General features: G+C 36.9%; 1 protein-coding gene across 2 annotated transcripts in view; it reads left to right on the forward strand.

Annotated features, from left to right (window-relative positions):
• Positions 1-26,645, forward strand: part of LOC141487779 (uncharacterized) — a 201,212-nt gene that overhangs the window by 62,526 nt on the left and 112,041 nt on the right. For both annotated transcript variants that reach the window (XM_074187305.1, XM_074187306.1), the window contains 6 exons: positions 3,708-3,835; positions 13,564-13,764; positions 16,313-16,434; positions 19,632-19,860; positions 21,314-21,516; positions 24,537-24,695. In XM_074187305.1, the coding sequence (XP_074043406.1) occupies positions 3,708-3,835; positions 13,564-13,764; positions 16,313-16,434; positions 19,632-19,860; positions 21,314-21,516; positions 24,537-24,695 (1,042 nt within the window). The remainder of the gene's footprint in view (positions 1-3,707; positions 3,836-13,563; positions 13,765-16,312; positions 16,435-19,631; positions 19,861-21,313; positions 21,517-24,536; positions 24,696-26,645) is intronic.

A 26,645-nucleotide genomic window follows, 5' to 3' on the forward strand; every position in this document is an offset into this window, starting at 1 on the left:
CTGAGTTCAAATCTGATCTCAGATACTGAGTGGCCCTGAGCAAGTCATTTAACCTTGTTTGCCTCAGTTTCCTCATCTGTAAAATGAACTGGAGAAGGAAATAACAAATCATTCCAGTATCTTTGCCAAGAAAACCCCAAATAAGTTCAGTCAGTCATGACTGAAACAACTAAACAACAAGTTTAGTGAAAAGGACAAGGACAAAAGTTATTAAAACATTCCCTCAAAATGAGAACATACTCTCCAATCTGCACAAATTCAGTCTGTAGAGGGGAATGGGCTTAAAAGTGAAGTAATGAAACAAAACTGTAAGAACACATGGGACAGGGGGCAGCTAGGTGGCATAGTGGATAAAGCACTGGCCTTGGAGTCAGGAGCACCTGGATTCAAATCCTGTCTCAGACACTTAATAATTACCTAGCTGGGTGGCCTTGGGCAAGCCACTGAACCCCATTTGCCTTGCAAAAATTTAAAAAAAAAAAAGAACACATGGGACCCAAAGATTCTTCCTAGCTCCAAAAGTTTTTTAGTTTTCCCCCCCCCCTGAGGAATTTCCTCTGTATTTGCTCCTAGGTAAGGCATAATTAATAAATGGGTTGCTACTTTGTTTAGCCATCTCATTTGGATTGATTCATTTCTGGGCTGGTGTAAGCAGATCACTTCTCAATGGTACACTGGCTTCTCCATAGGCTTTGACTTTTGATAGGACCTTGGATTGCTTTGATGGTCTCTGATCCATTGTTCACCTGAGTAATCCTATCTCAAACACCTAATTCATCTATGAGTAAAAGAATAAACACCTAAGAGGCTAAGAAACAGAGGGACCATACATTCATAGATACCTGGTGGCTGGTTGGGAGATAAGGCAGTCTGCCCCTTCACCTGGTAGTGTACAACAATAAATATTTACTTATTAACTTGACTGACACAGTCCTTCAAAGCCCACAGAGCATTTTATTTAGAATGAAACAAAATTTTGACCTATCTTTGGAAGTAATCTTTGAAATCTAAATTTTAAATTTCAAAATCGAAGGGATGTTTCAGATTATATAGTTTCAGTTATTTGTTGGGGGGGGTTGGCAAGTGTTATCTTCTTCTTTTGGGAGGAGGGGGCTGCACTGAATTGTGATTTGATTGGTTTAAGGAATTTCCAGTGAGTATAGGTTACCTACCTATATAGATGAGCTTTTTTCTCTTCACCTTCTAATCTTAGAGAGTTATTTGGGTTGCTAAGAGGTTAGATGACTTGTTCAAGGTTATACAGTCACCACGTTGGAGATGGAACTTGAACTATCTCTCTATTTGTTTGTTTATAATACTGTTCCTCCATACTGACTCTCATGTTATCATTAATAGAACATTTTCATGATGACATGGGTTCATTATAAGAGCAGCTGTATGATCTTGGGCAAATTGTACAAATTTTGGGGGGCTATATTTGGTAAATAAGTGGATTAGACCTGTTGATTTGTAAGCTAATTTTTAACTCTAATAATCTATTATTTTTAATAGCCTTCAAGAGGAAGCCTAGCATAGTGTATAAAAAGTGACTCTTGGAATCAGGAAGGCCCAGCTTCAAGTCTCACTTCAGATAGGTCTTGTTTGTGTGACTCTGAGCAAGTTTCCTAATCTTTTGATGCTTTAGTCATTTCTTAAAGAGTATCTATTACAGAACAGGTGATGATCTCCATTGGTAAAGGGTGTTTCCTATGCCAGTTAAATTACAGATCTCAGGTGGCCATGCTGCAAATTATATTGAGACAGTTACATGAGTAATTGAAATGACTTGCTCAGGGTCACAGTCAGAGTGTGTCAGAAGCATTAAAGTTCCTAGTTAAGGATTTTCCTACACTCAGGTGTAATTAGTGTTCACTGATCCACACAATCTTCCCTGATTTACTCTGGGTCTCTACTGATCTTGTTTGCTTAGAGGTCTTTCCTTTAACAGAAAATTTCCTTTTACCAGGACTAGGAATGATGCCAGCTAAAGAAGAGGTTTTCATTTATTTATTTGTTTGTTTGTTTATTCATTCATTCATTTATTTATTTGGTTGGTTGGTTGGTTGGTTGTTTTTAAATTTATTTATTTTTGAATTTTACAATTTTCCCCCTAATCTTGCTTCCCTCTCCCCCACCCCCACAGAAGGCAGTCTGATAGTCTTTACATTGTTTCCATGCCATACATTTATCCAAATTGAATGTTTTGAGAGAGAAATCATATCCTTAAGGAAAAAATAAAGCATAAGAGATAGCAATAAGATAATGTTTTTGGTTTTTTTTTTAAATTAGAGGCAATAGTCTTTGGTCAAACTCCACAATTCCTTTTCTGGATATAGATGGTATTCTCCATCACAGACACCCCCAAATTGTCCCTGATTGTTGCACTGGTGAAATGATCAAGTCCATTAAGATTGATCATCAACCCATATGTTGCTGTTAATACTGTACAAAGTTCTTCTAGTTCTGCTCATCTCACTCAGACATGTTTTCATTTTTGACCAAATTGATTAATGTCATTTTTGCTAATTAAGAAATATCTTGGGCGGCTAGGTGGCATAGTGGATAAAGCACAGGGGCCTGGAGTCAGGAGTACCTGGGTTCAAATCCGGTCTCAGACACTTAATAATTACCTAGCCGTGTGGTCTTGGGCAAGCCACTTAATCCAATTTGCCTTGCAAAAACCTAAAAAAAAAAAAAATCTTAGAAATAACAACCAGGACAATGGTTAAATCTGATTTGTCTTCAAATCACCTATGTGACCCATTTATGACCAAACCTTCTTACTTCCTTCTTTGGTACCAGACTACTCAAAACTTATTTAGGATAGTTAGGAGGCAGGTATAGCTTTTCCCTTTGTTCTCTTCTTGGTATGGGTTACCCAGAAACCTCTTGGCTACTTGACTGCTCACATTGTTTGGATGAGATGTGAATTAAAAATTCTATTCCTTCTGAGATGAAAAATTCCTTCCATTACATCCTGAGGTCCTCTAGGTCTTGCCATTTGTCCTGCCTCTATAAACACCAGCAAACTTTAGATACTCAACTGTATCATCTGACCTCTTTCTAGTGATACCTGGGCCTTGCCACCTGCCCTGACGAGGAATGCTTAGAATTATTGGGCTTTCACATACTTCTACTATTCAAATTTTTTTAAAAAGGATATCAGCTTCTCAAGAACTTGATTTCAATAAACTTACAACAGATATTTACCAGGAACCTCCAAGATAAAGATCATTTTGCTGAAAGCAAAACATAAAATTAAAAAACAACAGCCATCACTTCTGAACAATAATTCCATTTAATCAGAGTGATTCCTACTTGTCAATTGCTTTTTCCTCTGTGAAAGGTCATAGCTATATTTATGGAATCCCTGGTGATGGGTTCAACATGTAAAGAATAATCAAGAATCTGGGTTCAAATCCTGTCTGACTACTTACAATATGACTATGGGAAAGCCAGTTACTTCTCTGGCATTTAGTTTTTATATCTACAAAATGCAATTGTTGGATGAAATGATCTCTAAGATTTTTACTCTAAGATAGATTTACTCTAAATCTATCATCCTAGGAACTTATAAGAAATATCTCTTGATATAGTATAGACCCTTTGTCACCAAGACAGAACTGAAAACAGATGGCTGTTCATCTGTAATCATCACAACTCAGTACTGTCCTACTCATTCCCACCAATCTTCATTTTTCTCCTAGGATACAAAAGGGGCAGTGAATCCAGGGACAGCAGCCTCCCAGCATGGGCTCATGCAAATGTGGATCGATTTGCAATATTGTTTGACATATGGACTTGGGAGGCTACTCTTCTAGAAAAAAAACGCCAGGTATTTCCTCTTTTCTTTAAAGACAAAGCGATTGGGCAGCTAGGTGTTGCAGTGGATAGAGCACCAGCCCTGGAGTCAGGAGTACCTGAGTTCAAATCCGTCTCAGACACTTAATAATTACCTAGCCGTGTGGCTTTGGGCAAGCCCCTTAACCCATTATCTTGCAAAAAATAAAAAGAAAAAGACAAAGAGATTGTAAAAGTCACTTTTATACCCAGAGTGCTTTTTTTCTCTAAAAAAATCCAATGAGTCTTTGGGAGCTTTTATTTATAAGGTAAACTGTAAAATTATCCAGATTTTAAAAAAAAAATTCACAAAATCCAGAGTTGAACAACATGGCTTATATTGTTGTTTTTTTTTTTTAGATTTTTCAAGGCAAATGGGGTTAAGGGGCTTGCCTAAGGCCACGCGGCTAGGTAATTATTAAGTGTCTGAGACGGATTTGAACCCAGGTACTCCTGACTCCAAGGCTGGTGCTCTATTCACTGCACCATCTAGCGGCCCCATGGTTTATATTCTTAAGGACTCATTTGTCATAGAGAATAAATCTCAAGAAAAGATGTGAGGCTGTATCTCTTTGAGATTTTGACTAGTTTATATTAGTGGAATATGTAAAAACCATATTAGGTTTTAATTGACCTATAAAAAAGTCAGGAAAACAGAGGAGGCAGGAAGGACAACAAGCAAATAACTATGTACAAAGATGATACATAAAGGATAAATAGGAAATAATTAAGGAAGAAATCTTTGTGTAGAAATTGGGATGTTAGGTGGGACTTGAAGGAAGTCAGGGAAGCCAGGAGGCAGAGATGAGGAGGGAGAGCATTCTAGGTACAGGCAACTAGCAAAGTCAGTCCTCAACTCAGTCAGACAAATGAGAGTCTTTCTGTCTCTGTACTGCCACCTCTTCCCTGGAAGCTAAACAAGAATGTTCTAGGGAACAGAATGAGACAGACTTCTCCTTAGCTAATTTTGCCCTTTCTGAAGAAGCACATCAACAAGTTAAGGGCTTTAGTCAAATCTGAAATGAGAAGTGGGAGAGACCACAACAGCCACTGAAAAGCAAGCCCAACTAACCCTCAGTCAACCAAACACAGATTGAGTGAATAATCAGATCCTTGTTGAAAAGAAAAGGCAGAAGGAGAGATGAAGAAAGAGAGAGACAGACAGAGACAGAGAGAGAGGGAGAGAGAGAGAGACAGAAAGATAGAAGCAGAGAGACAACGAAAATCTGTGTTCTGTGGAGAACTGAATTCCTGTCTAGGTATATTCAGTTTTAAAAACATTGATTCCTTCAAACCACTAGGCCATGATTTAATTCAATGAAGACAGTCTACTAAATCATCATTATTAATATTATTGATCCCTTAATGGATTCAAAACACAATAGAAAATGAAATGCTCTAAAAGTGCTGGCTTACTTGGTGGCTCACTTAACCTCTACTTGATGGCCAGAAGGGTCTGGATGAGTGATCCAGAAGTGGGTTCGGTTCTTCAGGCGGCAGTGGGCTCCCTGCCACTAGGTATCTTGAAACAAAGCCTGAATCATCTGGTTTATGATAGAAGGGATTCTTGTTCAGGTTTAGGTTGGACTGGATGGCCTCCACAGTTCCTTTCATGCTTGAAATTGGGGAATTCTGTGTTTCTCCAGAACTGGCTTATTCAGAGATTTAACCTATAAACTTGGCCTGTAAATCCTGGCTACAAATAGCAGAGCTAACTGCCAGACTAGTTGATGGTTAGGTACAAAGGAGTTATTAAAATGCAAAATAAGCCTGATCCAAGTTCAGAAATCTTGGGAGTTAATTAATGCCAGTCAAAGAATGGAGGTGGGACTGGTCTTAGGCAAAAATGCCAATTAGTTGGTTTGTCCTTAGTGTCCTCATACCTCCCTTCTCATTGTCTCTCTACCTACTTCTAAAGATCTGGATTCTGAGTCTGTCGTCGGAAATATATGGGTGCTAAAAATAAACAGTTTTGCCTAGAGTTAACAATGGCTCCCAAGGAGTCACAACTGCCAAACATCCATTTGTGCCCTGATTGACCTTTCAGTGATTTGAAAAACTACCTACCCAACCTCTGAAATGATTTACCCAAGATCCCACAGCTAGGTAATTTATTAAGGGTCCAAGTTGGATTTGAACTTAGGTCCTCCTGACTCCAGGGTCAGTGCTCTATCCACAGTGCCATCTAGCTGCCCCTTTAAGCCAGATTTATATCAAAGAAAATCTATCATAATGGCCAGAGCCAGAAAAACCAGGGTTCAAGTTCTGCCTATGACTGTTAACTGACCACATTACCCTGGGCAAATCATTTAAGCTCTCCTTTCTTTAAGATCTTAAATTGCGAAGAAGATGCCAATTTGTATTGACAGGAGGAATTTCCTCAATGACAAAGTCTATTACAAAAAAAAAAATTCTCTAAAACATCTGAATTTATCTAGGGCATACTTTCATCTGTCACCTACACAATAATGATCTCTAAGGTCCTTTTAGCTCTAACTTGAACTTTTTGTTGCTGTCAAGTCGTTTTGGTCATGTCTGACTCTTTGTGGTTTGCCCTTTTTTTTCTTTGTCTCTGGGGGGAACCCATTTGGGATTTTCTTTTCAAAGATATTGGAGTGGTTTGCTGTTTTGTTCTCCAGCTCATTTTACAACTAAGGAAACTGAGGTAAACAGAGATAAGTACCTTGCCCAGAGATCACACTGCTAGTATCTGTTGTCAGATTTGAACTCAGATCTTACTGACTCCAGACTCAGCCCTACCTAGATGCCCCATGAATTTTAATGCCAATTGAGCAAAAGGACTGCTCCAACTTACTTTCCCTACTTATAACTGTTAAAGATATTTTCATAAGTAGCATAGTGTCATAGTGTAATCTTTTTGGAAAGAACACTGCACTCAGTTTAGAAAATCTGGATTGGAATCTTGCCTCTCACACTTAATAGTTTTGCAACTATAGACAAATGACATAACCACAAGCCTGTAAAGTGGGGATTATTACATTGGCACTATTTACCTCAAATGATTATTTTGAAGAAAGCATAGGAGCATATCTTCAAGCACTTTATTAATGTGAATTATCATTATAAAGAGGATTTAAATACTCTGAGCCTGCTGAGTTTTCCCTTCAGCAATCTGATCATGTGTAACTTGTTAATGAGATAAGAGATAATGTAAAGGGGCAGCTAGGTGGGCAAAGTGGATAGAGCACCGGCCCTGAAGTCAGGAGGACCTGAGTTCAAATTCGAACTCGGACACTTAATAATTGCCTAGCTGTGTGACCTTGGGCAATTCACTTAACTCCATTGCCTTAAATAAATACAATTTGAAAAGACAATGTGAAAAAATCCAACTTGCTGAAACAGTGAATTTATATATTCAGAGTAATCAGATGCTTCTCAGAACTCTCTAGACTCTCCCTGACTGTCTCACTGTATTTAAGCAAGCACAAAGGAGTAGGTATAGGGACTCTCACTTTGCAGAAAATTGCAATGTAGCGAGGTAGTTCTGGAAGAAATTTCATCTAATAGGAGCCCATTTGGAAAGCTTAAAATATTGTTCAGGGATTGGACCCCACCTGGAAGTTTATTATGTCTGGTTTTTGCTTTTTCTTCACTTAGACCTGAGATAGTATTTTGTAACCTTAAAAAAAAGACAAGAAACAATGTAAAAGAAATATGAATGGCTTTAAAAGTATCCTCTTTAATTTATATGAACTGATGCAAAGTGAGATAAACAGAGCCAAGAAAATGAGATGCACAGTGACTGCAACAATACAAATAAATGAAAACAACACCCAATCACCACAAAACAATTGAAAATTTTTGTTGCAAAATTATTATAACCAAGAGTGGTCCCAAACAAGAACTATGAGGAAGTACTTCCCTTGCTCCTTTGCAGAGATGGGAATCCAAGGATGTGGAATATTGCTCTTGAGATTTTTTTTTTTTATGTACTGAACAATTTATTGAAAACTGCAATTCTTCACTACTGAAATTTTTTCCTTTGTTTTTCCTTTTGAAGAATCGTTGTTTGTAGGACTTATCTCACAGAAAAGAGGGGATAGGACGGGGGGGGTGGACTAGTCAAAGTAAAAACAAAAGTTATAAATAAAATCTATTTTTAAAAAGGAACTATCCACTTTAACAAACTCTCCCCTGGGCATGAACTTTACTAGGTAATTTTGTCTGAGTACTGGCCTTTAACCAGGCAGCCTGCACATACAGGTGACATTTGACAAGCTGTGAAGCCTCCTTAGACAAATACCAGACCACAGGAATAAACAGAAACTTTCCAGTTTGCAAAAATGTAATAGAAGCCCTGGAATAGAACTATCCTGTGGTTTTTATAAAACCTCAAACCTGTCAGGACAGAGTCTACAAAGAGGTTATGTGAGGGCCCATCTCAAACTTCCTTTAAATTAAGGTTAAAGTGTTGATAAAGTCCATAACATTGTGGGGGGGAGGGGGGAGGGGAGAGGAGAGAGAGAGAGAGAGAGAGAGAGAGAGAGAGAGAGAGAGAGAGAGAGAGAGAGAGAGAGAGAGAGAGAGAGATCCCTTCTCTGATAGAAAGAGTAGAAGATGTAGTCCAGGGACCACTCACAACAAGGACAGAACCTCTTTCCTCCCTCCAAATAATAAAACAATGGGGCCTTTTGTATAAAAGGAGGTCAAGGAAGTTGAGTAGCCAATGAGACCAGCTCCTGAGATTACACTCAAATGCTGCTCTGACTTTAGCCAAAAATGTTCAGGTTGGAGCAGTCTGAAATCACAGAGGAAGTGCTAATCTCACCCTGCGGCTATTGAGTGACACCCTTCCTTTCCCAATCCACCTCCTCTCCCTATGTTCTGATTCTCTGTTCTCACATTTGGAAATCAGCTGATTATTAAAGAATGTAGTATGTTGTAACAAGTTAGTGTAACACAGACTGCTGATTTCATGGCACAGAAACTGTCTTGGACGCCTGGGTAGCTTCCATCACAATTCCATTTCATTATCAGTCATATTAGCCAACACCTAAATGACACTTGCCTACTGGTTATCTCATGAACTACCAACTCCATCTCTTGGCTTCAGGAATTTTCTCTGGCTGTCCCCCATGCTCAGAACACTCTTCCTCACCTACTCTAACTGTTAGCATCCCTAGTTTCCTTTAAGCCCCAACTAAAATCCCAACTTATACAGGAAGTCTTTCCTAACCTCTCTTAATTCTGCTGCATGTATATATTTATATATTTGTTGGCATGTTGTCTCCACCATTAAATTGTAAACTCCTTGAAGGTAGGAACTGTCTTTTCCTTCTTTTTGTATCCCTAGAGCTTAGCATGATTCCTCACACACAGTAGGAGTTTAATAAATGTTGATTGCTGTCTTATCTCATTTGTTACTGATACCAATCTTGTGAGGCTGACACTTATTACCTCCATTTTATATCTAAGGAAACTGAAGCTCAAGATGGTTTCAGTGACTTGCCCATGGTCACAAAACCTTCAGTGTCTGAGGCAGAATTTGAACTCTGATTTTTGTTCTGTACCAGAGGTGCCATTCTCAGCCCACCAGTTGCATAACTCCAGAGCACACCTACCCAGCCTGGCAGCATATAGGTTAAGTCAATGGCAGAGTTGGAATTCCAACACAGATCCTATGATTCCCAATATGATCTGGCATACAGCAACATGTATAACTTGAATTTTGACTTTATGGGGCCCAGGGTGTTGTTATCTGAAAAAAGTTTTTGTTGTTTTTGTTCAGTCATTTTTTTTTCAGTCATATTTGACTCTTCCTGACCCCATTTGGGGTTTTCTTGGCAAAGATACTAGAGTGGGTTCCTAATTCCATCTCCAGCTCATTTTACAAATGAGAAGTCTGAGGCAAACTAGGCTTAGTGACTTACCCAGAACCACATAACTAGTAACTGTCTGAAATTATCTTTTAAACCAGACCCTTCTAATTTCAGAACAAAACTTTGGGGAGGAAAAAAGAGGCCTTGGTAAATAAAGGTAAGGGGAGGGAAATATCATTGGACCTAAATGGCTAAAGGTATTAAAAATGCCTTCATTCAACATTCAGTGATCACACATTAAATACTTATTATCAAGTTTTATTGGGTGTTACAAGAAATACAGAAAAACACACACAAATTCTTGCTTTGAAAGTGTTTATCATCTAGCTATTGTGACAATGGTTGATTGGTTGATGGTTGTCCTTCATTCACTAAGAGGACCAAGATGATATTACTACGTTGGAGTTAAGGTCCAGGGTGTCCAACTGTGGCTGACTGAATCAATATGAGCTCAAAAGACTCTACAACAGGTCAGGCACAATAGTCCCTATTATGACAATATAGATGTGTTAAATGTTAAGGTCCTTAAAGGGAGGAATTGTGTCTAATTTAGTCATGGTATCTCTTCCCTGCCTCTCCTCCCCAGCCTCTACTTCAAACAATACTCTGTAGTAATAATAATAATAACTCACACTTTAAGGCTTGCAAACCCTTTTGTCAAAGCATCTCTAAGAGAGGTAAATGCAAGTATAGTCATCACCATTTTAAATGTAAGAAAACTGAAATCCAGACAAGGTTAGCTTCCCACATAAGTGTAAGAGCCAGGATTCAAGGACTGATCTGATTAGCCAGAGAACATCTAAATCAGTGAGCCTCAAACACTGTTGAAGATGAACCCCATCAGTAAAGTATTTATAAGTACCCCCAATATGTGTATGCTTACTTATTTGTAAATTATATGCATCTAGATTGTATATATAATACATATACAAATTGCATATACATAATACTGCACTAATAATTACATAGCATTATAAAACTATGCAAAAATGGATATTTAATAAGCATGAAGTAAAGGTAAAATAATATTTGATCCTAGAATTTATCGAGCAAGACAGTGACCTGATCAAATTGGACTTAGGAAAATCACTTCGGCAGTTGTGTGAAGAATAGATTGGAGTGGGTTGAGACTGGAGGTAAGGAGACCAATTAGGAGATTATTGCAGTTGTCCAAGTGAGAGGACCAAGGCTGTGTTGGTGACTTTAGAGAGAAGGGGTTCAGATGGGAGAGATGACAAGATTTGACAACAGATTGCATATGCTGGATGAAGGAGTCGAATGATGACACAGGTGCTGCGAAACTAAATGATTTGGAAGGGTAGCCATGCTCCCCAAAATAACAGGAGCAGGCTAGGTTTGGCAGGAAGGATACTTTAATGAAAACTGTGATCTGTCACAACCTATCTAAGCCTGCTCATTTTGTGGGCTTTACTCTGTCACACTCAAAATGATATTCATCAGTCACTGCCACCAACTTGAAGAAGTCAGTTTTGCTATAGCCAGAAGGTGATCCAGGACAGGGACTGAGAGTGATACTGGGAGAGGTCTGAATTTTCTTCTTGGTACCAGCCCAGTTGCTTCTCTGACTGACAGTAGTTAAGTGATTGATGTCCTGAGGGACTTATGTCCAACTCAGAAGGAGGCTGATTATTTAGCAGAAGGAGTTCACCTGAAATAATGTTAGAGTTTAATGGTGAATATGGCTATCTTGAAGACATGTCCCCTGATTGTCCATCATGGGGAGTGTGGGACTCAGTCTGTCCTCCTCTAATTGATTAATCAGGGATTCCTCAGGTTTAGGTTCCTCCTTTGGGGAAGTCACATCATGGAAACCTAGGAGCCCAATGTCCACCTTAGAGACCAGAAGTGGTTCACCAATATAGTAGTGGTCATTACCTACTATAAGCTAGGCATTATGCAAGGTTCTCAGAGGCAGCTGGGTAGACCAGTGAAATCTAGCTTCAGACACTTAGCTGTCTGATCCTGGATACATACTTACCATCTGTTACCCTCAGTTTCTCATCTGTAAAATGGGGATAATAATGTACCAGGACTGGTATGAGGATCAAATGAGATAGTTGTAAAGCAATTAGTATGGGTAGTAAGTGCCATATAAATATTAGGTATTTTTATTAGTCATTAAGTGCAGTCTGTCTCAGTTTCTACATCTGTAAAATAGGGATAATTCCTACCTCCCAGGGTTATAAGGATAAAATGAGATAATTTTTTTGTATTATTAGATAACCTTGATAATGTTATAGATAATATTTATAAACTTAGAAGCACTATATAATTGCTAGCTATTATTGGGGATACAGAGAAAAGAATGAAGTAATCTCTGCCTTAAAGGAAATCTATTGAAGGAACTTCTTTTCTCTCTTCTATTCTGTATGAGAACCATCTGAAGGAACATTCTAAGATAGAGAAGAAAAGATTTACAAGAGAGATGAGAGCTATTCTTAAGTGTCTGAAGGGCTATTCTTTAAAAGAAAGATCAGTTTTCTGTTGCTTGGCTCCAAAGGAAAGAATCAGGAGCAGTGGGTGAAAGTTCTATAAATGTCAATTTTCATTCTGTAAAGTTAAACCTTCCTAAGAGAGTTTTCTTAAAGTGGAATGAGGGTTCAGTAAGAAGACAGTAGACATCTTTTTATTAGAAGTAGTAGTGACCAGTTGAATATTTATTATGCATCTTGTAGAAGGGATTCTTAGTCAGGTATAGGTTGAACTAGATGTCCTGTGAGGTTCTGTTTGGTTTTGAGATTCTGTGTTTCTGACTTGAAATTGATAGCTCTTTCCAATGAATGCTTATTGATTAAATGAACAGATAAATAGATGAACTGATGGATGGGTGAAGGATACAATGAGAAAATGAAGATCAATTTCAAAATGATATACCGTATGTTTGTAAATTATAGAAATATAGTTTAGATATATTATATATGTGTGTTTGTGAGCATGTGGGTGTATGTGGTTATATACACTCACATTTATGTATGGAAATAAGTGGAAAAATCACTGGGATTAATCAAAAGAAGCTTTATAAAGGAGGTAAAGACTGAGTTAGGATTTGAAAATTTAGATTGGTATAGAAGGGATGGCATGAGAGATTCCAGAAAATAGATTTTTTTTGGACATCTAGAATCTAGAATCTGCATATAGTTCTAACCTTGGGCTCTTCTTTAATTGCAAAAAGACTAATTAATTAATATGAAAGTAAAGTTTCTTTTATTGCTAGAGCACAGTTAATGAAAAATAAGGGAATTCTCAAGTATACAAACAAATATTGTATGTGACAAATTCAAGAGGGAATCTTTCTCTGGGTTCCAAAAAACTCCCCAAACCATTTCTCCTATTACTGGTGCCTGATTGCTCTTCTTAGCTTTTAAGACTCATGGGTGACTAAACCAGAAGCTGTATCAGTGACACCTTTACCTTCTCACTTTCTGAGATGTTCCCATAACGTATGTACAGTTAAATAGGAGAGGTTTTGGGTCTGGCAAAAGATATCTTATGTGTATGAGATTTAATGGAGTTAGGGATGTAAGTGCTTGTCCCTAGAACACTTATTGTAATGAAATCTAGTTCAAATAAAAGCCAAAAGCAAAGATCACATTGCCCTGCAGATGATGGAAATCAATGGGGAGGTGGTAGGAAGTTCCTTTGTTAGTGCAAATTATAACCTATTGCATTGGAATATAACATTCCTGTAAAATGTAAGCTCCTTGAGGTCAGGGCTTTTTTCTCTTTGCTTTGCATGAAGTAGGTGCTTAATAAATCTTTGTTGAATTGAATTAGATTGATTCTTTCTCTGCCTTTCTGGCTTGAATTCTAGTCTTATTACATGAGATAACTGAGGAATAAAGACTTTCTATTCTCGTTCCAGCTTCTTGACAGTTACTTTGAAGCTTATCAACATGTCTTTGATCAGGAAGAGAGAACTGCCTTGGCACAGGTGATGACAGACATCATGCACCACCGCCCTCGGTTCGATTTCAGCCACCCTTATTTCGAGGAGACTTACAGAGATGAGTGCATCAATCTGAGGCTTCATCTGCAGCTGGTGAGGGACATATTTAACAGACATGTAAGTAAAATTTAGTAACCATTACTCAGAGGGGAAGAGGTAGAGTCAATCTTGGGTATGGTCTTTTCTGCTTATTGGTGACTCTAAACATTTAATTAATTCACCCCTAAGAAGGTTCTAAATTCATTGATTTTGGGGGTCTAATTAATTCTTTCCTAATTAATTTCCCTGAGTCAAATTTCCTGCCCGCCCCATCCTCTACTTCAGTCTACAATGCAACCAATGTAATTTTTCTTATTTTATTTTTCCAAATACTTGGAGTGGTAGTTTTTCAACATTCACCTATTTGCAAATTTATGAGTTCCCCATTTTTCTACAATGATTTTTCCCTCCCCTCTCCTCATGGTGGCAAATAGTCTGGTAAAAGTAGTATTTGTACATTTGTGTTTAACATATTTATATATTAGTCATATTGTGAAAGAGGAATTAGAATAAAGGGGAAAGAAAAATCCATGAGAAAGGACAGAAAAACATAAAAGAAGGTTTAAAAAAGTGAATACAATATGCATTCAATTTCTATGGTTTTTTCCCTCTGGACATCCACAGTGGGTCTCTCAGGATTGTCCTTGATTTCTGAATTGAATTGCATCCATTATAGTTGATCATCTCACAACGTTGATGTTAACCAATGTGATTTTTATTATCACTACCCTACTTAATAAACTCCAGGGGCTTCCTATTAGTCCTAGAATCATATATAGACTCTTCTGTTTAACTTCTTTTCCAGCTTTTTTGAACATTATTTCACCTCTTTTACTCTTTGATCTGGCCAAGATGTCCCAATTCATCAGACTTCCTGCTCCTTCCATCTTGGTGCCTTCATTGCTGTAATCCTCCATGCCTGAAATATGCTGCTTCCTCACCTCAGCCTCACAAAATTTCTCACCTTTTTTGCAAAGCCTTTCCTGATGTCCTCTTCTACTAAGACCATCCCCCTCAAACTACTTTCTCTATTTCTAGTTTGTATATATATTCTGTTTATTCTGTATGATATAAGTCCTTGTATCCAGTACTAAAATATAGGCTGTACACAATAAGGATTGTGTCTTTTTTTTAATATCTGTATTCCCTGTACCTAGCAGGGAAGGTGTGTGGCAAGTAGTATTGATCATTGCCTGTTGACTGATTAATTGATTCTCTGAGAATCAGAGCAAGTCCTAATATGCTTTAGTAGCAATAATTAAATCATGTCTGTCAAAATAACAATAACAATAGTAGTAGTAGTAGTAGTAGTAGTAGTAATACTAATGTGGATTTAAAATCAGGTGAACCATATATGTCACCCCTCTTCACTAGACTATAAGCAAATACTATCTTTTCTATTTGTTTCCCAAACACTTTAACACACACTTTTGCACATAATAAGTGCTTGATAAATCTATATTCATTCATTCAAATATTGATAACTTCAATATATTTATTGGCCCACAAAGCAAAGGTTTTTTTTAAAGAAAAGAGTAAGCCCCTTCACATTTTCATTCAGACCACAGAAGTAATGGTATTAGTAATATTGTAAAAAATGAAAATAGACGTCTTCAAAATGAATGTTACAAAATTATTCTGTGACTGTGTATATGAGAGGTTCAGTGGCTAGAATGCTAGATTTGGAGTTAGGATAGACCAAGGTTCAAATCTTGCCCTGAATGCTTTGGGCAAGTCACTTAACTTTAGGATGAGGTTAATAGCATCTACCTTCTAGGATTATTATAAGGATAAAGAGACTATATAAAAATGAGATTACTGTGAGTGAGAAATAATGATGGAATGTACATGATCTCTTTAGACCTTCACAACAAACAACCCTGTAGTAAGAAATTCAATGTCAGGGGAACCAAGAGAGCCTAAAGATATCAGGAATATCAGTTGCAGATAAGAAATTAAGGAGAGAAAACTGAGAAGATGCTTGCTTGCCCAAAAGACATCTTAAGGAGACCAGTGGTCTTCAAAAAGCTTCAAGTCAACACAAAAATATTGTATCAGGAACTCTTTATTCCATCAGGGGAGCAGATTCCATTCTGAGATTCCATAAAGAAAGCATTTCACAAATCTTAAATCATTACATAAATGTAAGCTATCATTCTCCTCCTCCTCCTCCTGCTCATCATCATCATCAGTCATTTCTGTGACTTTACATATAGCATGATTTACATTTTCACAAATTTCTAGATTACTTTAGGGCACAACCTATGGCCACATGAAGCAAACAAGGGAACATTAATAAACCAGTGGCAGATTATAGAGTTGTGGTTAGCACAGCTCTATATTGACAAGCTTGTTAGGAAACTTTTTTCCTCTGGTCAAATATCTAAAAGAAGGAATTTTCTTCCTTTGCTTCTTGAAATTGATTTCAGCTTGTAACTCATTGTTCTTGGTTGAGAATCAACAGTCTCAATGGGAGGAGATCCTAAGAGCTTTATCTATGTAAAATTTTGCTAACTTCAGAACTGAGGCAAAGAGAGCACTGTCCTCCCCAATGCCAAATTATTTCTGCAGCATTTGTGGAACTGGTTTTGTCCTTCTAATTTTAAAATTATGTTTGCTTTCCTAGATAGAGTCACAACGGGAATATGTCCAAAGAATATGGCGACATGGTCAGAAAGGTAGTATCAATGAATTTGGACTTCCTCCAAATATAATTTGCAAACAGCTTATCTCTATTAACAATAGCTGGTGAGTCATGATTGGGGGTTGGGGAAAGGGAGGGGAATGAATTTGTTTAATTAGTTCTTTTAGAAAACTTAGCTGCAAATCTAAATGCTTTCCAACATTTCATAAATTGTGGAGACATTGTCATATACAGAGCACTGAACTAGGATTCAGAAGACCTGGACAGAGTCACATCTTTGCTACAAACTCCCTGTGTGACTTTGGGTAATGACAACCTTTCTAGGCTATAGTTCCTTGTTGGTAAAAGGAAGAAATGTTAGTAAGTAATCACTAAGGACCATTCTGGTTTTAAATTCTGTGGTTTGTGTACAAATTATACAAGCATAGAGCTACAAAAGTGCTCCCATCTCCCTTTACATTTGCCCAAATTTCATTTTATTTGGAAACTAACAATGGATAAGATATCTCTCTCTGAATTTGGAGGGGAGAGGTCTAGAATTTTAATTTGTTATTGGATCTAGTAAACTTTAGTCTCCCAAGAGGTTCTATTTAAAAATCAAAGTGACTTTGACAAGTCTAACTGCATCATTCCCCTGCTCAAGATGTTCCAGTGACTCCCTATTGCCTCTAGGATCAAAAGCAAGCTACAATATTGGACATTTAAAGCCCTTTGCACTCTAGTTCCTAGAGTTTACCTTTCTACTTTCCTGCTGACAATTCTTGTACATGATATGTCATCTCCTGCTTCTCTGTTTGCACTGATGGCCCTTCATACCTGAAGTGCTCTCCTCCTTACCTCCATTTCTTAGAACTTGTAGCTACCTTTTTGGTTCTGCTCAAGGGACTATCTGCAAAAGGCTTTTACTGATTCTGCTTTTATTGCTAGTGATTTCCAAATTTGCTTAATATATATATGTGTGTGTGTGTGTGTGTGTGTGTGTGTGTGTGTATATATATATATATATATATAGAGAGAGAGAGAGAGAGAGAGAACATTTATATATTATCTGTATACACATTGCTTCTCCAAAATTACTTGACCACAGGTTTATTTGCATATATATTTTATGTAACTATGTACACATTGCTTCTCAGAAGATGGAGGTTTCTTGAGGACAGAATTTCTTGTTTTGTTTTTCTCTTTGCAAACAGAAAACCCTTAATAAATGCTGGTTGAATTGAATTGCTACTGAGGTTCTGTCTGTCATTCTGTGGCATGAAGCAGGCCCTATGTAAGCCTGCAATTTAGGAAAAGATGAATAAAAATGAGACTGCAAACAGAAAAAGAGAAAAAGACAAGATCCAAAAAGCTGTATTTGCTTTAGTATTTGTATCTCCAATGCTTAGTACAATATTTGGAAAATAGGAATAACATAAATATTTTTTCATTCATTCAGGCCTTCATTCAGTTACCAAAGAGACTGGAAGGGACTGAAATAATGTCTAGGTCAGAGTTTAAAGCCAACAGGATCATCCAAAGATGAAATCCAGAGGAGAAATCAATACTTTGTCTAATTCAAGTAATTTCCCAGAAGCTTAGGGTTTTTCTTAGCATGTACCTCACCCTGCCTGGCCCCTCCACCACCTCCTACTGACCTAAACACCCCTGTTGAGTCATGAGCTTCACCATGTCAGACAGTATCTTCACATTAAGAGCTGCACATGCTTGAAATAGTTTTTTTGTAAAACCCAATTTCTTTGCCCACAGTAATTTTCAGACATTATGGGTTCCTTGAGCTTACCATGGCAGGAAACCAATTTCCCTGTGTTTTGCCATTTTCACACATAATTGCATTCCCTGGAATCTTCAAGAAATGAGGTGACTAAGTTACCCTCTATGTTACCCTCTTTAGCTTGATCTCTCCCATTCATTCTCCTCCCTATTATCTAGGGGAGGGCAGTACCCTTTGAGATGTCCTTAATTATACAAGGTACAAACCTACCTTCATCACCTATAGGTTAGGAATAGACTTAATCACAATAGCCTCATGATTAATGATGTATGAGGGGGAAATGATGTATGTCCTTGAGCTCTGCATAGAGATAGGGAGGATCCTAACTACATTCTTCATTGGGTCAATTCAATTCAGTTCAGTGAACAAAAGCAAAGTGTAAATAATTGGGGTTCCAAAGTTTAAAAATGACATCCCTGAAAGACAGCATGGCTTAACAGCTAGTAATAGCTAACATTTCTCTATGGTCTGCATTTTATAAATATTATCTCTGTTCATCTTCAAACAACCCTGGGAAGTCTGTGCTGCTATTATTATTCCCATTTTGTAGATGAGGAAACTGAGGCAGCAGAGGTTGCTCTGGTTCACACAACTAGTGAGTGTATCTAAGGCCTGTCTAAGGACTTGAACTAAGTTTTTCCTGATTTACAAGTTCAGTGTTTAAACATGACAGCTTGCCTCACAAAAGTCAACAAACATCCAAACCTTTCATTTTTATTTTTATAAAGTCATTGACCAACACAAAGTAACCACTTAATAAATATTTGTTGATTGATCTATTTCTCTATAATAAATAATAATTATAATAATAATATTTATCTAATGCCTTAAGATTTGCAAAGCACTTTACAAATATTATATCATTTGATCCTAACCTGGGGAGATAAGTATTATCTCCTTTTTGCAGACTGAGGCAGGCAGGTTATATGACTTGCCCAGGAACACAACCTTTGAACTCAGATCTTCTCATTCCAGGTCTTCCAAAGTACCACCTGGATATCTCTAAAAAGGATGCCACTAAAATTTCAGTTATCTAGGGGGTTGACAGAATAATTTTGAGCATTAGTCTTTGAAAAATATCCTATCAGGGCTTAGATGAATCTAAATAACTGCTAACCTGGAAAGTTATTTAAATTGTATTTACCATTGCCAACAATGTTCTTGCTTTTATTTTTAACCACTCTTTATGCAAATGATTCTGGTTTTTGTGGGATTGCAGCTAATTCCCCAGCTTGTACTATATCTCCATCAGTCAATAGAAATTTACTGAAGGCCTCCTTGGACCTGTTTTACTAATGACTTGGGCCATGCCTTATGAGCATTTTTAGAGTGCATCCTTTTTGCTTCTTAGGATTTGCTTCAAAATGAGCATTATTTACTGGTATCCCATCAGTGAAGGGGAGGGTGGCGGGATGTTAGGGTTTGAAGTGGCAAAAAATGGCTATTTTTCAAGAAATGAAAAGAATTCTGTGGTTAGTACATTGTTTAATTGTATAGGCTTGTCATTAATCTGCCTTATTCTTCAAGCCCAACTTTAAAAAACATTTATCTGCTGGAGTTCCATCCTTCCCTTGGCCTGGCCTCCCTCATCCCTGCAGCTCTACAATACCTCTTCCAGGAGTTTTGCCACATCTACAAACCCCACACAGCTCATGGCATCACCATTCTGGAGAAGCAGGTGCTCCAGCTGGCTCTGGACACATGGCAGTCTGTGAGAAAGCCTGAGTCTCTTTACAATGCTCAGCTTCAGAAAGATGTAGGTTGACATCAGAGGTGAAATCCAGCTTTTGACAAATTGTCTTCCTAATGAGATTCTCCTTGTTTCAATGCCCTTGTTCTTTTGAAATTATTTCCTTTTGTCTATCCAAAAAAGAACTAATAAATTTTTAGGCTATGCTTCGTTATTTGTGATTATTTTTCCCAATGGTGAAAGTGAACACAGGAAAGATTTGAATAAAAATCTTAATGTTTAGATATTTGTGCAGAAGTTTATTTTCTGATTTATGGCTAATATTTTGGTGACTGATATTAAAAATGATACTTAAAGTTTTCTATTCAAGGAGTTCCTAGTGTTTACTATTTTTTATTGCTTTGTTTTTCTCAGTGTCTTTTAAAGACATTGAGATGTGATTTAGAAATCTCCCTAGTTTTTGTAGAGTACTTGAAATCAATTTAATGTTCTAGTTTGATACTGTGATTAACCTGTAAGCAGTGAAACTGGATTCCTACTCTCTGTGATTAAGGGACCCTCTCTGCCCCCAAATCCTTTCTTCCACTTGTCAGTCACAATTCAATTCTCCCCTTCTAAATGGCCTGAAGTTTTTAGTCATTAGAATTATCCCCCTGCATTAGACAGCAAGAAAAGGGGAAGAGGAGGTGGGTAAAGAAAGGAGGATGCCGGGGTGGCTAAGCAACACAGTGGATAGAGCACCGGCCTTGGAGTCAGGAGTACCTGGGTTCAAATCCGGCCTCAGACACTTAATAATTACCTAGCTGTGTGGCCTTGGGCAAGCCACTTAACCTGATTTGCCTTGCAAAAGAAAGAAGGAAAGAAAGAAAGAAAGAAAGAAAGAAAGAAAGAAAGAAAGAAAGAAAGAAAGAAAGAAAGAATCATTTGCATCCTCCTTTTTTTTTAGGTTTTTGCAAGGCAAATGGTGTTAAGTGGCTTGCCCAAGGCCACACAGCTAGGTAATTATTAAGTGTCTGAGACGGGATTTGAACCCAGGTAATGTTGACTCCAGGGCCGGTGCTCTATCCACTGTGTCGCTTAGCCACCCCCAAAATGATAATTTCTAATAAACAACTGTTAAAATGTAGCTCCTATACTCTTTTTTAATTTTTGTTTCTCAAAACCTCTAGTAGTATATTTGAAAGAGCCCTGAACTAGAAGCCAGGAGATCTTGAGTCAAGCCCCCAGAGATGTGTAACCATAAGTAAAAAACTTTGCTCTCTGAATCTGTTTCCTCATCTTTAAATGGGGGTAATAATGTCTTAATAATATAAAATTAATTAATTAATTAAAATTAATTAAAATAATATCCTCTTGTGAGAACCTAGATAAATTGAATGGAGGTCAAACTGTTTTACAATCAATAAGTGTTAGAAAAATGTAAGTTATTATTTTTGTAGAACCTTTACTATTGAAAGAATTGTTTTAAAAAGTTCATTTTTTTATTACTTATGTTTTAAAAAACACTTTCCTTTCACAGTTATTTTCAGATGCAGTAATGGGAGATCCTTTTCTTGTGGTTGAGATAGGTATGCTGGTTCTAGAGTCTGCAGCAGGGGAAGGAAAGAAACAAAGCAGAGATTCTCAAGCTTTTCTTTTGGAGACCTTCTCTAGACTTTTGGAACTCTTGACTCTCCACTACCGACTGATAGAAATGAGTATCGAAAGTGCACACTTAGCCTGGTAGGTACAGTGGGCAAGCTTTGCAGTTGGACATGAGCAAGGCAGCCAGAAGAAAGAGATGTTTTATTTTCTTTTTCCTTTTAAAGTTTTATTGATGCTGTGGTCACTACCCACTTGACTTTTCCACTCAACCCTCTTGTGTAACAAAGAAAAATAGTTAAGCAAACCCAAATAAACAATAGGACCTCATCTGATAGCCTATGCAACATTCCTCATTTGAAGCTTCCAACCTCCCTTCACAGAGGAGAAAAGTGTTCTATCATCTGTCCTCCAGGTCCAAGATTAGTCATTCCAATTAGTCTAAGTTGGCTGTGTTTTAGTGTTGTTAATATGCATTTTATTGTCTTGGCCAATCTTTCTTCACTTTGTATCAGTTTGTATCTTACCATGTTTCTTTAAATTTCTTATGATGCAATAAGAGAAACCTGTGTTCAGACACTTCTCAATCAGTGAGCACCCGTTCTGTTCAAGTCAGTATTTTACTAAGAGCCTACTAGGTACAGACACTGTGCTAAATTCTGAGGATATGAAGAAAAGAACAAAATAAAGCAAAAACCAATCCTACTCTTAAGGAGCTCACAGTTTAATGGGGGATATAATAAATAAATAAGTACAAACTATATATGAATATATATCTGTGTATTTGTGTGTCTATATATAAAATAGATGTGTCCGTACCTACACATGTATAGGCATATATAGTTATATGTATATTTTATAAGTAATGAATAAGCATTATTTGCATATATCAAACAAGATTTATGCCTATATGTGTATACAAAACACACATATATAGCAAGATATTTATTGCTTCACATATATGTAAAATAGTTTGCACATCTATGAATATTATACTATATTCAAACAAGATGCACATATCTTGTTTGTATATTTATGTACTACAGATATTTAAATTTAACTAAAGTTTTACCTATTATATATCTGTATATCTACAACATACAGATAATAAATTTATGTATACATATAAACATATTCATGCACATGTGCATTACCTATGTACACAAAATGTCTGCATTTATGTGTATATGTTTATCATAGGTGTATTCATATTCATATATATGATAAGTTGGAGATAATCATAGAAAGAAGGTACATTAAGGGAGACTGGAAAAAGAATATTAAAGATGGTAGAATTTGAACTAAGATTTGAAAGAAATCTAGAAGGTCAAGAGGTTGAAATTAGGAGAGAGAGAATTCTAGGCATGGAGGACAGCTAATGAAAATGCAGAATTGGGAGATAGAAAGTATTGTGACAAAAACAGCAAAACGTATGCTTTATAGGTGATTACTGGGTCAGAGGTTATCATTCTCACAAAAATCAAAATTTTTCACTAGAAATGCTAACATTATAAATGTACTTGCTAATTGGTCCAACTATAGAGCTCTAAAATGTGCTGTTTTCCATCTTTTTATTACTTTTGTCAGTTTGATGGTCATAAAAATGAAATCTCATATTTGTTTTAATTTTATTTTCTTTATTATTAACAATTTGGAGAATTGAAAAAGTTATATTTTTAAAAGTTAGGAAGATTAGATATCCTTGTTCAGTTGTACATTTCATTCATTCATCCATCAGCCCTTTAATAATCATCCATTATTTTGCTATCTCTAATTTTTTCTTTCTTCCTTTTGGATCTGTTTCTTCTCTCATAACACATTCAGTTTTGATCTATGCATATCATGGATGCAAATGTAAAGATTATATTAGATTGCCTTCTGTTGGGGGAGGGGAGAGGGAAGGGATGGAGGGAGAAAAATTTGTAAAACTCAAAACCTTGCAAAAGAATGATTGGTAGAAACTACATTGTATGTAATTGGAAAACAAATAAAATATTTATATAATGAAAAAATAATCATCCACTATGTGCAAAGTGTAAAAACAATCTCCTCACAATTTAGCAGGTTTATGTACCTTATATACAATGATTCAAAATTAGATAATTACTATAATGAAGAACCCAATATACTAGGTTTTTAAGACAAATATAAGATGGAATTTGGAATGGTTTCCTTCTGGGAAGATTAATCAATAAATTTAATGAGTACCAATTATCAGTAGGATAAGACCAACCCTCTGTGATCTGATTTCAGATTACATCAACTGAAAGTACTCTCTCATCAAAGTCACCAGCAACCTCTATTGCCATATTCCATAAACATTATTTAGTTCTTAGCCCCTTTGCCTTCTTTGCAGCATTTGGCATTGTTGGCTACCCCTTCCTTCATGATACTTGTTCCTTCCTTTGGCTCCCTTCTTGTTCTGCTCTTGGTTACAACTGGGAAGGAAGAGTTAGAAAAGTCAGAAGTAGCAAAAACATTGTGGTAAAGGGAAATGATAATCAGTTTTAAGTTTTTCTCATCTCTGATACCATGTAAGTAGTTTATTAATACAGGATTGGTTCAGGTTCCTGATATGCCATTTAAATTCTTGTTGCTGGACTCAGTCTAATATATATGTGGTTTAAATAGTGATAGTTAATAGAAAACTCATCTTATAATTCCCTAACACATAATCATTTCAAAATTGCTATTCCCTTTTCTAGCCACTCTTTTAACCCAACTGTTACATGATATAGGGAGAGGCAGCATGACCTAGTGGATAGAGAGGTGGCCTCAGAGTTAGGAGAACCTTCAACTAAGACCTGTCTCTGGCACCTAGATTAGCATGTGAACCTGGGAAAGTCATGTATACTCTCAGTGTCCCATGTGGTAGTTGTTGACTAAGAAGGTATCCATGTGCATAGGTGGAAGAAGGAATAAGTTCCTTATACCCCTGAAATCCCCATCTTATATGATGGAGAATTGACATCTTTGAATCTCACAATTTGGATCCACAGTTTAGTGTTTTATTCCTGCTTTTGACTTTTACTGGCATACATATTCAACCTTGAGATTTTCTTTTTTTAGCACCTCCTTTTTTTCTTTTTTAAGAAATATATTTTTATTGATTATATTTGTTTTTATGACTGTTAGAGGATGGAATATATATTTAATTTTAGGCTGTACAAGATATTTGCCCAAGAGATGGGTTTTGATGAATTCCATTTGTACCTGAGGCCAATATACTTTGAATTTGCTTCACTTAATAAAGAGAAGTCAGATCAACCATCTCCAACATTCATTACAGCTCTGCTAGAGGATAATAGTCGATTAGACAGGTAAGTCAACATGTGTTATTCGTATTATTTGGGGTGGAACAAGAGCAGAAGAGATATAATGCTAACTCATATTCAGTTCCCCTAGTAAGTAATCTCTTGAGTGGAAAAAATTCTCACATTATAACCCAAATTGAATCATAATGCTAAACTTAATCCATAGAGCCTTAGGCTTGCGGTCAGAAAGAGCTGAAGTAAGATCAAATGTCAGGTACCTTGATAAGTCACTAAATCTTTGCCTACATTACCTCTAATCTCTAAACTCTAAAATGGGGAGAATAATAGCCCTTATTTCCCAGGATTGTTGTGACGTTCAAATGAGATAACATTTGTAAAGCACTTAGCACAGGATCTGGCATGTAATAGGCACTATAGAAATACTAGCTATTATTATTATTATTGTTGTTGTTATTATTATTATTATTACTATTTCTCCACTAACTACTACTACTATCACTTATCTTGACTTTGATATTTTGAAATTTAAGAGAAAAGAAATGAATGAGTAAGGAAAAGCTGATAAAAAATAAGTCAATACAAATTTTAAATAAAATGAAACACACTGACTCACAGAATTTGAGAGTTGGCACAGACCTCAGGGACCATTAACTCTCATTCATATGTGTAAGGAATGCTCACTCCAGCTACTTCACAAGTGGTCTTCCAGCAACTGCTTGGAGACTTTCAATGAAGGAGAACTCACTACCTCCTGAGGCTGCCAAATCTACTTTTGGGGTGCTCTAATTGGGAGGAAGCTTTTCCTGGCAGGTTGACCATTTGTCTAGGTTCTGCCCCTTGAGTTCCTACAGAACAAAGACAATCTCTCCTCTACATAACTGACCTTTAAAAATTTGATAGTTGTTTTGTCCTCCATTAATTACCATCATAGTAATTATGAAATAAATGATCTAAGGCTAAGTGATAGGATGGTTTGAAGGAAGAGATGTGGCATTCAATGGAGTTAAGAAAATGTTAGGGGCGGCTGGGTGGCACAGTGGATAGAGCACCGGCCCTGGAGTCAGGAGTACCTGAGTTGAAATCTGACCTCAGACACTTAATAATTACCTAGCTGTGTGGCCTTGGGCAAGCCACTTAACCCCATTGCCTTGCCCAAAAAAAAAAAAAAAAACCTAAACTAAAAAAAAATGTTGGAAGGACTTGACAAAAACATGGGGTCAGCCAAGGATAAGTATCTGGAAGCCTCAGGTCCTGACAGAGGTGAAATCCAGGATAATGAGCTGGAAGACCTAAATTGTATGGGAGCACCAACATCAGCAGGACAGTGCTCTGGAGAGCCTTTGTGTATTCCTCAATACCTGAAATTCTATTCAAGGCTCCTTAAGCTTGGGCTTGGCAGTCATGGTTCATAAGAAGGTTAATGAGGCCTGGACAGAAGTGTGAAGGCCATCCAAGTGATGGAGGTTGGTCAAAAAAAAAAAAAAGCAGTTTCCAAGAAAAAGGAGCTGACCCAGAAAATGGCAAATCTGGATGAGATGCTGTAGTAATTAGAGGGGCAGGCTCAGAAATTTTTGGTCCAGGGTCTCTGACTTTCCAATAATACCATTAGATAAGGTTTTTAATGATCAAGAAACAAATAAACACTAGAATCAAGCATCATATACATGAAGCATGACCATTAAGGAGGTGAACAGGAAGAGAGCTATCAGTACTACTCAACAAGAAAGCATGAAACAAAACAAGGGAGAAGACAAACTTGCAAGGATATTTCAAAGTCTTCATGGTATAAAATGTAAAAATAGGACAATGAATATATTTAAGTTGTTCTTTTCACCAACAAAATATATTAGATTTCCTGTTGGCAGCTATGCAGAAGTAAATCTGGTCTTTCCTAGTGACTCTTCCTCTAGAAAAGATAAGAATTTAAGGAGGATATAATTTAGATTTCTTATACATTATGCATTAGATACCTTTTTTTGACAAGGCAGTGGGGAT

The sequence above is a fragment of the Macrotis lagotis genome, chromosome 5 (genome assembly GCF_037893015.1).
Source record: "Macrotis lagotis isolate mMagLag1 chromosome 5, bilby.v1.9.chrom.fasta, whole genome shotgun sequence".
NCBI lineage: Eukaryota > Metazoa > Chordata > Mammalia > Peramelemorphia > Peramelidae > Macrotis > Macrotis lagotis.